The sequence below is a fragment of the Oenanthe melanoleuca genome, chromosome 10 (genome assembly GCF_029582105.1).
Source record: "Oenanthe melanoleuca isolate GR-GAL-2019-014 chromosome 10, OMel1.0, whole genome shotgun sequence".
In the NCBI taxonomy this organism is placed as follows: domain Eukaryota; kingdom Metazoa; phylum Chordata; class Aves; order Passeriformes; family Muscicapidae; genus Oenanthe; species Oenanthe melanoleuca.
In genome coordinates, this window is record NC_079344.1 from 4,741,184 (window position 1) to 4,754,225 (window position 13,042).

General features: G+C 36.0%; 1 protein-coding gene across 11 annotated transcripts in view; it reads right to left on the minus strand.

Moving 5' to 3' along the window:
- Positions 1–13,042, minus strand: part of TCF12 (transcription factor 12) — a 158,816-nt gene that overhangs the window by 111,288 nt on the left and 34,486 nt on the right. For all 11 annotated transcript variants that reach the window (XM_056500085.1, XM_056500088.1, XM_056500079.1 and 8 more), the window contains exons 4-5: positions 6,590–6,663; positions 4,984–5,052 (exon numbers count right to left, since the gene is read on the minus strand). In XM_056500085.1, coding sequence (XP_056356060.1) covers positions 4,984–5,052; positions 6,590–6,663 — 143 coding nt within the window. The remainder of the gene's footprint in view (positions 1–4,983; positions 5,053–6,589; positions 6,664–13,042) is intronic.

Sequence of the window (13,042 nt, forward strand, 5' to 3'; positions counted from 1 at the left end):
CGAGATGCAGAGGCGGTGAGAGACAGACGGACAGACCATAGAGACTGACTTCACCCAGGAACACTGTGCTGAGTCACCGACTGAAGGTTAGACAGGAGGCTCTGCACAACAGCCATACCAACATGAACTAGTGAATTTTAAAGATTAGGGATTATATGACCGTGAACGCTTCCAGAAATACTCAGTCTCTAAAAAGAAATACAAAGGAAAATTAAAAATTAAAAAAAGAAAAATAAGAGTATTTTTTAGTAATTTAATCTATGCATCGGTCAATGGCTCCTAGAGAAAAGACTAGAGAGCCAAAAACCTGGCTTGGTCTACTGAACATACAGATCAGGAAGAACGTTGCAAAAATTAAGGCAAGCTAAAAATAACTCCAGATAAGAGTACTCTTCCTTTTTGCCTTGAGGGTCACTTACACTATATTCATTGATCTTAACAGAACATCAAGAAACATCACATTGTTACAGGTCATGGCCATAACTGCACTTAAATCATGAACAATCTTGCAGAAAACTATTAGTGGGAACAATGTTGTTTCCAAGCAATGATCAAAATCATCTTACAAAGTCTGGAGCAGATGGATGATGATGGGAGTCTCCCCACACTCCTTACACTGTTTCCTCCATGTTGCTGTTATTTGCCTGCTACAATCCAAAAGCCAAAGTACCAAGCTGAGACCTGTCTCATGTGCCAGGAAACAAACACATCTCCCTCTGCAGGCTCCATGTCTGCCACCTCCCAGCCCCCTGAGAACAGCCAGTACTTCAACCCATATCCCTGAACTTGTACAATACTCCTCAAACAGAGGAATAAATGCAGTTTGCTGATGGACACCATCCAATTGCACCAGAAATAAGGAACAATTCCCTCTCTATAGACATCAGCAAGTGTTAACATTCAACTACAATATCCTAAAGACAGAAATGAAACTTTTGGTGTTATTTGGTCACCTGCTATGTGGTGGGGCAAAAGCAGGTATCCTTACCCCAGATTTCACATATTATTGGGAAAAGTCAAGGCAGCTTTCACAAATATCGTCTAAGTGTCACTGTGAGTAACATGCTTTGTATCAGAGTTCTAAAACTATTCATTAGTTTCCTTTCTCATAACAACTTGAAACACATGAAAACCATGTGTGCAGGAATAGAGAACAATCAAAAACACAGTTTCTTTTTTCAAATTTATTTCTAATGTTATTTATTTTTTAATAAACATAATTTTCTCCAGCTCTAAATCTACTTCCAAGAAGTTAAGTTACTGAGTGACAAATGTGATTTTAAACAGCTAAACCCAATAGCCAGTTACACCTCTCTAAACTCCTGTGAGACAAATATCAACATGATATGCAACGGGACAATTCCCTGGCCACATGGAAAACTAATTTGTGGACAGACTTCAATGCTAATTTCAGTGTGGTAGGTAGTTGCAATAAAAACAAAATAAAAACCACAACCAAAAGATCCGCTTCTCCAATATAGCTGAAATGAAAAATTCATATGATGGAAACCAGATTTTTCTAGCTCTTATCTAAGCTATAAACCAGGAGACAAAATGATACAAGTGTAGCCAACAGACTAATAACAAATGCTTAAAGAAAATACGTGAAAACCTGACTAAAGCATTCAGAATTTTAAAAACAGAACTTGCTTTGAAAAATGCTGCTCATGAATCAAATTATAAAGTAGGCTGGATTTGCAAGTGTCCTGAGCACTGAATATGGAATATTTAATTTGGGCTTTAATTCCACAGTGAGTCATCTGCTACCTTGTAGAATACATCAGCAAATAACCAGCAGCAGAAACACCAAACAATCTCCCTCCCCTGTATTAAAAAGAAAAAATAAAAAAATCAAGAGGACAAAAAGGACACAAATACAACAGACTTGATAACACTTACTGTGTTTCTGTGTCCCTCCTGTCTTGTTTTGCTATTTAACAGCTTCCCTTCTTGTTATGTACCTGAGATTAAGAGGTATAAAATACTATTTCAAAACCTGCTACCTCATTACTATTTTTTGACTTCTTTGCAAATTAAAAGCACTACTTGGGGTGAGGAGAGTATTGTTTGGGCATAAAGTATTTCAGATTCTAATTTATGCCTGAGCATTTTACATACAGTAGAGGGAACAACCCGTTGCCTGATGCTATAAAACTATCTAAACTAACAGTGCCGTGTTCTTCACTGAAGCCACTCTGGCTTCAATTAAATACATAGAGTTATGTAAAGGAACAGGAGGATAAACTGTGTCCTCAGTACTGAAGCTAGATTCATGTTAAATCAGGTCAAAATGTACACTCACAGCTTTTAGTGAAATGTGATATTGCAAATTATTTGAAACACCCGCAGTTTAGATTTTGGAAGAAAAATGCCTCAGCTAATTAATGCTAAATTTTTAACAGTTCTAATTATTATGTGTGTGTATATATAAAATGGAAATCCATCAAGGAAATGTCTTATGAAAAACATTTCAGATATGCTTGTTTGGAGACAGCAATCTGAACAGATCAAAAACTGACTTGCTCCTTTTATTGCTCCTTTTATGTTACAACAAAATTGAAACAATGGAAGACAACCTTGCAGAGCATTATTCTACATCAAACAGCAGCCATTAGCCACACCACAACAACAACTATAACCAAAAAATGTTTAATTACAATAGAATGCTTACTCCCAAAAAAGTGATTATACCAATTTGCTGCTACATTATAAATTACAACTTGCAAATACAGCAGGAAAGCTAAAAAGTTCAGTATTATCTCACAACAAGAAGACAACACTTTCAAGTTCTGTAGGGCAATAAATTATTGTGCAGAAGTCATGGTACTTGAGTCAAGTATCTCAGAATTTGCTTCAAACAGCTTAGGAGAGCAAGACTTTCAAAAAGCAGCTTTACCATCCTCTGCAAAACACACTAAGAGCTCCTCTTCTAGTGCAAGGCATTGTGATCACATTCAAAAACACCTGTAGCTCTTTATCACTCATATAAGGGAGAGAATATCATCAGCCAAATACATTCATTGAAAAACCACCACTGCTCCACATACAAAAGTAAAACAAGATTGGAGACTAGGAAGAAAAACAAGCCCCACAAGAGACAAACTTGATATTGTATATGGACTTCAGTACAACCATTGAAGAATAAAGGAGGTCCTCAGCACATCACAGAACTTCAGTGACTGCTAACTACCATTCCTGAATTACTCCTATAAACAACAAAGCTTTCCTACTTTTTTCTTCACACCACTTAATAGGTATCTTTTCATATTATTCATTTTTCTAACAAAACAGCCTATGCAAAAGAGATTTTGCACACAGAAGCCACTAATGTCTCAATTTGTACCTTTTCACAAATCTAAGATGATCACAGCAAATTAAAACATAAATAGCTGCTGTTCTTTCAGTGTTAGAACACTATTTACCATTAGGTAATGAAAAGACAAGGTCCCTATGTGAGGTTCTCAAGCCTGCTGATTCCTAGCCTTTAATGTTACTTCAAAACACTCCTGAAGTGAGAATGGTTTAGCTTTCAATAAGATATTGCCAGACACTCTTAAAATAAAATAAACTGCTATTATATATGAGAGAAAGTTCTTGTCTGAATTAATTACTGATGAAAAGATTAAAAGACATGACAAACACCCAATCCCAAGCACAGGAACATACCTCCCATTTTCACAGTGAAAAGAAGTTACCAATATGTTTTCCTCCATGCCCAAAAAAACCATACCCATACCAACATTCTTCAATAATTCCATGAATAAATCAAAGAGTGGGTAAACAAATACAGTAAAGTTTGCTGATAGCCAAACTTTTTAAAAATAATCCTAACTAAAACTTAGTGCAGAGTTGCAAAGCAAGTTCTCCATGAAATTGGTAATGTAAGAGGTGATAAAATTTGGTGTAAAATACAAAAATGAACATGCTCAAAAATAGCTTAATGCCATAACAATGTGGTAACTATGGTGCAATATACAAGAAAATATTACTTTACTACACAGTTTTTAAAACAGTATCACTTCACAGCCCAGTGGCAATCCAAAAATGCACAACTTAGCAACAAGCAAGAAAAGAACAGAGAATGAATCTATCATTATGTGAGGCAGAAACTTATGGCATACCCTGCTCTTCACTAGTGCATGTAGTCATAATCACCCTAACTCTGAAGTCATACAGAAGAAGAAGAAAAATTCAGGAAACTGCATCAAGAACTAACCACAGATTAGAAGCAGTTACTATACAAAAGCAGACAGCAATGGATTACAATACTTCAGCTTGGTTGAACATAAAAGTGGCACATAAAATAAAGGTGTTTGCAGGGAAAGGAATAAAAATTATGAAGTACATCAGTGACTATTTGGAACACTGGAACATGGTAGAAATCAGTTACATCACTGAGAGGCACATGTAAGACAAAAAAAATCCATAAGTTTTAGAACAAAATCCTTGTAATTGTTGCCAAAACTGTAACCAAAGCCAGAAAAATTCACAAACAGCAGAGAGCAAGCCCATCAATAGCTACAAGAACTATGTCCAAAAGGTTGGCTCTGTCCAGGAAATCTAAGCCAAGAGCTGGGGTTTTGCCAGGAGAGTACACAGTAAAGGTGACAAAATATTTGCCCTATACTTACACTCTTACCTTATGCATCATTGCTGGCCACAGTCAGACCATTTATACTGAACTGAACAGACCTTCAGCAGGATTTGGGAAAGAAAAATATCCTTTAGCCAGTATTCTACCATCTTTTTTCATTAGCCTTCAACAGGTATGCATTAAATTACCATCAAATTCCAATTCTATTCACTTGAAAAGTGCTTATCTTTCCATGTCTTTGGAAATTTTAGCCAACAGTGAGCCAACACTTTAAATTATTAATTATTTGGACACTATGTTGTGACCTTTAACAGAAAACTCCAGTAGTAGGCAATGGACTTTAAAAAAAAAATTAAAATCACACACAATATAAAAAGAATAAGTGGTACCTCTTGAGATTTCAACTTTTCTATGTCTGTGGAAAGGTCTGAGCTTTTTCCATGAAGACTGCCATTTTCCTGTAAACAGACAAAGAAGTAGTAAGAACAATTAGGACAAGAATAACATTCTATATTGAAATAATGGGGTAAAGTACTGGATTAGAAAGTTGAACATGTAAGACAATTACATCTTACTCAAACTCTGCGTTAATCAACACAAGGAATAACCTAGAAATGCAAAATACTGTGTATGATTTGCCCAGCCTCCTGAGAAACCAATACATACTCTCACAATACAGATCCACACACTCATTTTAGCTCTTTCTCAGAGACATCTGGTCTAGCAGAACACATAAGAGTAGACAGAAGTTATCGTTATTAAAAATCCTGAATCAGTAATTTGCCTTGTCAGTTAAAAGAAAATCAAAAGCTAAAGATCATACAGCATAAACAAAATTCATGCATGTAAGCTTGATTTAAACTGGCAAACCAAGTCCACTGCTTTTTCAGTGAATTCAGAAGAGAAATTTCCATGTTCTACTTTTTTTCAGAAAATACCAGCCACAGGACAAATTAATTTTAATTAATCCTTACCAATTCTATATACAGAGAATACACATTTCTAGTGTTCACTTTTCTGGGGAGAAAAGGAATGAAGTTTTCCTGTGAAAATGAATGCCCCAAGTTATGCTGGAAATTTTTAAAAGAATGCCTAATTTTCATGTTGCACAGAAATATTTCCTCAACACAAAGTATTTATATTTTTATTATAATTTATTTACTAATGATCAAGGGAAAAATCAGGACTTCATGAGAAAACTTTCTACTGCTGTCTTCCAAAGTAAGGCAGAAGCCATAATAACACCCAGTGAGCTGAACAAGGTCTTGCAGCCTACCCATTTCATTCCACAGCACATGAAAGATGCAAAGGTGCAAATGCTAATACAGGTCTCTGACTCAAAGGCACTAAAATCAGAACATCAGGTATGCTGTGTATATCTAGAATAGGTACTTAGCTCAATGTCCATTTAGGGAGTAAATATTCATGAAAAGAAAACAGAGTAGATGAAAGGGCATGTAATAACTAGGGGGAAGCTTGCTTTGACCATTGAGTTGAGTTTGAAGAGGGTCATGTTATTTTAGGATATCAGATACTATCAAGAACCTTCAGCTCAATAAGTGGATGAAGCTGGAACAAGAACAGGAGGAAAATATTCAAAAAGAAAAGCCTTTCTTCAATATCATGACACAGCACACACAATAGCTGGTTAATGCTAACAGGGAGGCAAGTGCTCCCTACACTTTGCCAATAAATCTGCTCCTAAGTAACACAACTTCCACTTTCATTTTCTGATTATATGTTAATAAAATACATGCTCATCAATCAAGCATACAGTTACCTATGGTTTACTTCCATGAATTCTCAGCCTATATGTTTTTTAGTCTTAGAAATCTAAACTGCTGCTGTAGCTCCTCAAAGTCATTAAAACCTCTAAAAGAGGCTAATCTGCATATTTAAAGGAGTTTCCCCTCAAAAACTTAGCCAAATCATCTGCTGATTTATGCTGTACATTCCCATAAACTTTCATTATGAATTATTACATGAGTATCTTACCCTTGAAGATTCATATGAAGGACTTGGCTGACCGCTTGTTCCCCAGGATGTGGCACCTGTTCGCTCATCCATACCTAGAAATAAAAATACAAACCTATAAGAAATGATAGCAAAAACAATGTTCTCTGATGCAACCTGAAAAAATATTCATCCACTTCCATACACTTTAAGTGAATTCATCTGCTTTCATATACTTAATGTTTCTGAAGCAAAACTTCAGATTAACAGCTTCCTTATTAATTAAGCTGGCTACAGAGGAACCTGTTCATTTGGACACCTGCAGCGGCTGAAAACAGGAGCATAAAAAGCCAAGGAATTTGCCAATCTGCTGTCTGCCCAACCCAATCCATAGGAAATGAGCATGAGTAACAAAACAAGCACAATGATGTGAGCAGCCTGATTTATCTGCATCTCGAGCAAGCACTGAAATATTGCAGCACATACTGTGAAACACATACTTGTTAGCTACTCTTTGCTCTTGTGTCTTGCTTAAGTATTGTAAAATGTGCAAAATTATTTCCCCTACTTGGCCTTTATGTGACACGCAAGATATTTTAGCATAATGGGGAAAAAAGGCAAGACAGACTGGTAATATTTCAATGGCTTAAAAAACCCACAAAGAATCATGGTCTCTGCCCTACTGAAACAGTAATATTTTTTACAGCCTGTAACGGTTCTTTTAGAATCAGTTCCCTTTATGCAAATCCAGGTTACAGTTCACAAGAGAAAGGGGAAGGAAAAGATAGGGAGATCTTTAAATGCTGTATCAGAATATATATCCCATGTATTATCCAATTTCTATCCAAATTTCATTGGTAAAACCACCTCTAAACCACATTCCAAAAACAGCTAATTGCAAAAGCACCTGAAATCCTATAGCTAATTCCTTCATATAGGATAGGGCTGCTGCTACCATTCTAACCATTAGGTTCCTGATTATGTGCTTCACAGGACAATTTTTTGTCACCTGTGGAACACTTCCATCTCAAACTGCAGGCTTCAAAACTCTCTGGCCTGCAAAATGCAACTCATTACTTCCCTGTGACACGAACTTTTCTCATAAAGAACTTTGATATAAAGCATAAATTCTTTATGTGATATATATTGTAAACTATGTATGAACTTCTATAATATCATAATTTATAAATAAGAACTAAGTGTCCCAATACATAAATAAGAGTAAAATGTAAGCTTCTCTATACAATCATCTCTAAACTTTAACTTAACATTTTAAAATTTTATGCATATTATGCATCTATAAAATTTTCATGCATATTTCTCATATGGCCATACTGCAAAATCAAATATAAGCTAATACTGTAAATAACTACCTATGGGTTATTACTATTCTAATCATTATTTCCTTAAGAAATGTGCTTTATGAAGCTATAAAATAATGTTTTGACAAAGCCTGCAGAAAGGAACGTTAAACTGAAAGTACAGTAAATCACTCAAATAAAACTACAGACACTTTTTGTGTGCTGCAGGAAAGATCCTCAAGGTTGAAGAACACTCTTTGAAAATGCAAAACCACGACTATATTGAGCCAGCAGTTTGGGGAAGTTTGCTGTGTTTTGCAGCTGACAGCATTGTTGTTTTTTCATTGTATCTGGTCCAGGAGCTGAGTAAAGAGTCGTGGCTGGCACTGACAAAGGCAAAAGTAATCTTTTGGCACAATTGACTCTTTTCTGCCAGAAACAACAGTGCTAGTAATCCAGTCATTATCATAACAAGTCTTCCATTGCCTTAGTTTCAAAAGAGACGTATGTGGGGGGAGAAAAAATATCTGACTGCAAGACAAAGTCCTTGGGGAAGTTTAAGATAGAGTAGGTTATATCAACCCATATCAGGAAATATGTCACTAGATAATGGTTATGCATAAAGCATTCAGATGCTAATCAGTAAAACATGCTACTCATTTAAAAATTGAGTCAGTGGGACATAAGGACTTAAGGCTCTGCTTAATCAGCACATGTACAGCTAAAAATTCTAGTATTTTAATTCTATAATTTAAATTATGCAAATAAACTGTTTAAAGAAACTGCTCTAAACTAAAATGTAACTGTTTCATATAGGGAAGAAAACTAATTTCTGACTAGCTCCCAGAATTCTTTTTTTCTAAAAAAGCTCAGTACAGTTAGCTAGAATAGTAAACTTCCTTCTTCCTGCCAGGTGTCTTTTTCCTCCTTTTCATGCAGCATTTTTTATTCTTACAAGCCCCAAACAGGCTTACATGTAGACCTATCTCTTACACAAAATTTTCACACAAGGAAGATGCTTTCACACTTTAGATGCTCTGTGAAGGCTACAAGAAAAAAGGCATCATATATTGCACACAGAACAGCAGCACTCTGACCTGGATTTGATTTGGAATGATACCCCTGCTGCCCTTAGTCTCCATTAACATGAGACACCAAACAAGTGCTGCCCCAGGTAGCCAGCAATACTCAACCAGGAAATCAGGTGTGTGTTTACCATGGTGCTCAAGGAATCTGTTCTGCTTTCTACAGTAAAGTGTTTTCCATGGACGACGGGTAAAAACCACACAAATGTTGGATGTGAAAAAAACCTAGACCACTTCTAGCAAGATGGGCACAAACAATGCACACCTTAACACAGCCAAAAGTAATTGACTGAGCCAAGACCATCAGATTCACTTTTCAGTGAAAAACCCCTGAAGTGGGGAACACTCGGTAAGAAAGAACATGGGAGTCATCTATGGTAATAAATACAATAAAGTCTCAAAGCAGAAGTGTCATGAAAAGAGTTCTAGCATTTTCCTGGGAAACACAATAGAGAACAGAGGAACTAGGGGGATCATCACCTTTGTACACCTTCCACAAGGAAATGCAGTGACCAGCTCCAGTATGCATTAATTCATCATGGATGTTAAAGGGCACAGGAAAGCTGTGACAGTTAGCAGCGCACTGAAAAATGTGCAGGGCAAGGCTGCAGTATCTCAGCCTCTGAAGGTAAAGCAAAAAAGGTGGAAATTGAACTGTGTTGTTACAAAGGCCCAGTAACACAGACATATGCACTCAGGCAGACAGGAGTATAACAAGGTTCTACCCCCACTTCCTTTTTTTTAGTAGACATTGAGGGCAGCATGTAATTGAAATGACTCCTGACTTCATAGTTCTCAATCAAAACTGACTAATTCTGTAGCACATACGCTGCAGTTTAATCAGGGAGTAATTCTCTGTGTGTCATGTTTGTTTGAGCAGCCTCAGCTGGCAGGCTGGGGCTGGGCTGGCTCACAGGGCACCTCCACAGCACTCAGTGCTGCTGTCCCAGCCAGGACACTCCTGACCTTGGCCAGCCTGCAGGAAAGGCTGCGTGCTCCTCACTCACCTCGGGGAGACATGGCCAAGCCATGAGGATGCTTTCTGGTTTATGCATCAGATTCTAAATAGGCCTTGCTTAACATCACTTTTATGATGCTACTGTGAAATTTTAAGCTATTCTAGAAGAAAACCTGAAGAAATGTGCTGCCTCATTATTTCAACATATGTGTTCATGCTGAAGAAACAGATCCAAACATTCATCTAATAAAAAAAAATTTGATCTTGCAATCAAATTGAAATGAAGGTTGTTCTTGCTGGCATAAGACAAAGAAGACTATATTTAAAACTTATTTCAAGAGACACAGGCTCTAATGTTCGTGTAAACACGATAATATACTTTATAGGGTTACCATCTGCTATGATGTTGATCAAATAAATGATTTGACAAAAAAAAAAAATCACATTGTAGATTGTTATACTAGGTACTCAAGGTATGAGTTTCTATCTTTTATAGCTTCTTTATCCAATTTTGCTTCAGAGTAATGATATTCCTTCAGATAAGATTCAACATCTGAAATCAATTACAAAAAAACCTACAGCACAAACCATAACACTGCTGATTGTGTTTTGCATGTCAGACACACAAACAAATCAATCTACCATTAGGCCATATATTGCAAAACTCTATTGTGAAGTATGATTCCAACTATTACCCAAAATTATATTTTAGGTCTAGACTTTCTAATAAGGGGATGAAAAGATTAATAGTATATGATGGAGAAATGCTATTCTCAAATATTTTAACTTTCAATAGGTTAAGATTAGTTCTCAGCCTCTTTGTGTTGTTTCCAATTAAACTATTTCTCTTTTTATACTAGATGTAATATTTTCAATAACATAATAAAACCATTTATATTCTAACAAAGAACTCAGAATTCACAAGTAAGATAAATAAATAAATAAATGAAGAAAAGATAAAGTTCCACATGTTCATTACTCAGGGAGTGGGAGAAACACAGACGAGATGACAAGAGGACCAGACTGACACTCAAAACCAAAAGCAGATTTGACAATAGATACAAGGTGGTAGGCTTAAAATATCCAAAGCTGAGAGCATTAATCAAATTGAGAAGAGAAATGAAAGGCAGGCAACCTATCAATAGTCTAAGATCACTTTAGCGCCATTGGGATCAATTCAGATGCAACATTATAATCAGGTAAAAGACAAACCACTTTCATTTAAAACTACATAAGCAGAGAACTTTCTCTCCATTCACCTTCCACAATAAAGGAAAAGCAAGGAGAAGTGCAAGCATGGAGGGCAAAAAAAATTTCAAATCATAATGCATACTGTTCATTAGAGGAGATACTAATTGCCTACCAGCATACAGATACCAACTTGCCCCCATCCCTCAAGATCAGAAAGCAAAGCTCCCCACCAGTAACAGAATTGCTTACTAGAGGCACCAGTGGGATCAGCAGAGCAGTATCCTTTTTTGGACCTCTGCTCCAGAGAAAATGAATGGAAGAGCTATAGATATGTCACAGAAACACCATCTTGAGTCTGTCATCTGGTACCAACTCTAGACTTTACAATTAGTTCAGGAAACTTCCCAAGATAATATTATTAAATTGCACAATGCCGCTCACAGCATTGAGATGTGGTGTCACAGACTGAACTCTTAATCCATTGCAGTGTAAAAATAAGATTTCTCCTGGGCTTACCTATTAGTTTTCATACCTTTCCCCACCTGCCCAGCCAGGTTCATAACCATGTGAGTTGAGATTGTTAACCACCAGCCTCTAATGGCAGGGATTTAAAAGTGCAAGGAAGCCCTGCAGGGACTGAAGGCCCTCTGAGGGGACACTGGTTACCTCAATTAGTAGCCATAAAACACTGGCTTCCATTGAATATTAATCTCTGCAAAGATCAGTTTGTAAGATCTGTTTGAAATATCAACAGTGATTATTAATAGTAGTAAATAAGTTAATTTTCATTTTTGAAACAGTGTTTATTCTGGAGATTCCCAGAGCATGATTACCTGACATAGCAAAGAATAAATATCCACTATGCCAGTCATTGCAAAAATTATTTGAATGATAGTCAGAAGATACAGTATACAAAACTAATTTCTATCTATAGAACAGGTAAGCACAATTAAAACTTCAGAAGAACAAAATTATTCAAATTTGAGGCATGTACAGCAAGTACACAAGCTACCTTGGCAATAACCAAAACTTAGACAAATATTGTCATTGGCAAATACTAAAAATTAGTTGTAACTTAATATATCAGCAAATTGAACTCTCCCTATATGCAAAACTGTTTAAAACCTATAGTATCATATAGAAAATTATTTGCAAGAACAGTATTTTCTCCAGACAGAATAAAACTTCGGGGTGTATGCTTGAAGAATGTTTTGTAAAGTAACAAAAGACTCTGTATAAATTCAAAAGAAAGTGGGAAAAAAGCCATACTAGTTCAGAAAAACTGAAGAAAAGCTTGAATTTATTTTAAAAATCTCTATTAGCATAAAAATTCAGTACTGGTAAATACAGTTCCTGTATAACTATCAAGTATAGTTTAGATTTCTTTCAACTCATTACCGAAATACAATTTGCTAATTTAAAAAAGGCAATTACTACTTTTAACTTCATTTCACAAATAATCCTATTCATTTCTTGCAATAAGACCTATGTATTCCCTAAGAACAACCTTGGGTTATTAATTCCTGTAAGAGCAGTGCCCTTACAGAAATGTCAGGCATTACCTGCTTCTCTTTCCTCCTATTCTCTGCTTCCTAGACTCCAAATCATGTCACCAAACACACCAAGTGACCTGGCATGACCTGGACACTTCAAATACAATACAACCCACTCAAAATAAAACTAGAACTGGCATTTCCCACACAAACTGTACTAAACCAGAAAACTGCACATTGCTATATGCATATTGCCAGAAAAAGTACATCAGGTACTGTTCAGAGAGAGCAGCATATTTATAATACTGTACATAACAACCATTTTTTAGCTGTGTATAATTATTAAGGCAGTTCAAGCATAAGTTAATGACAAAAACTATAAAAACTAGCATTTAAACTATTAAAAAAAGGAATTTTCTTATAAATCCACTGAGGTGCTCAGAGCACTACACAGTAAAGCTATTCTT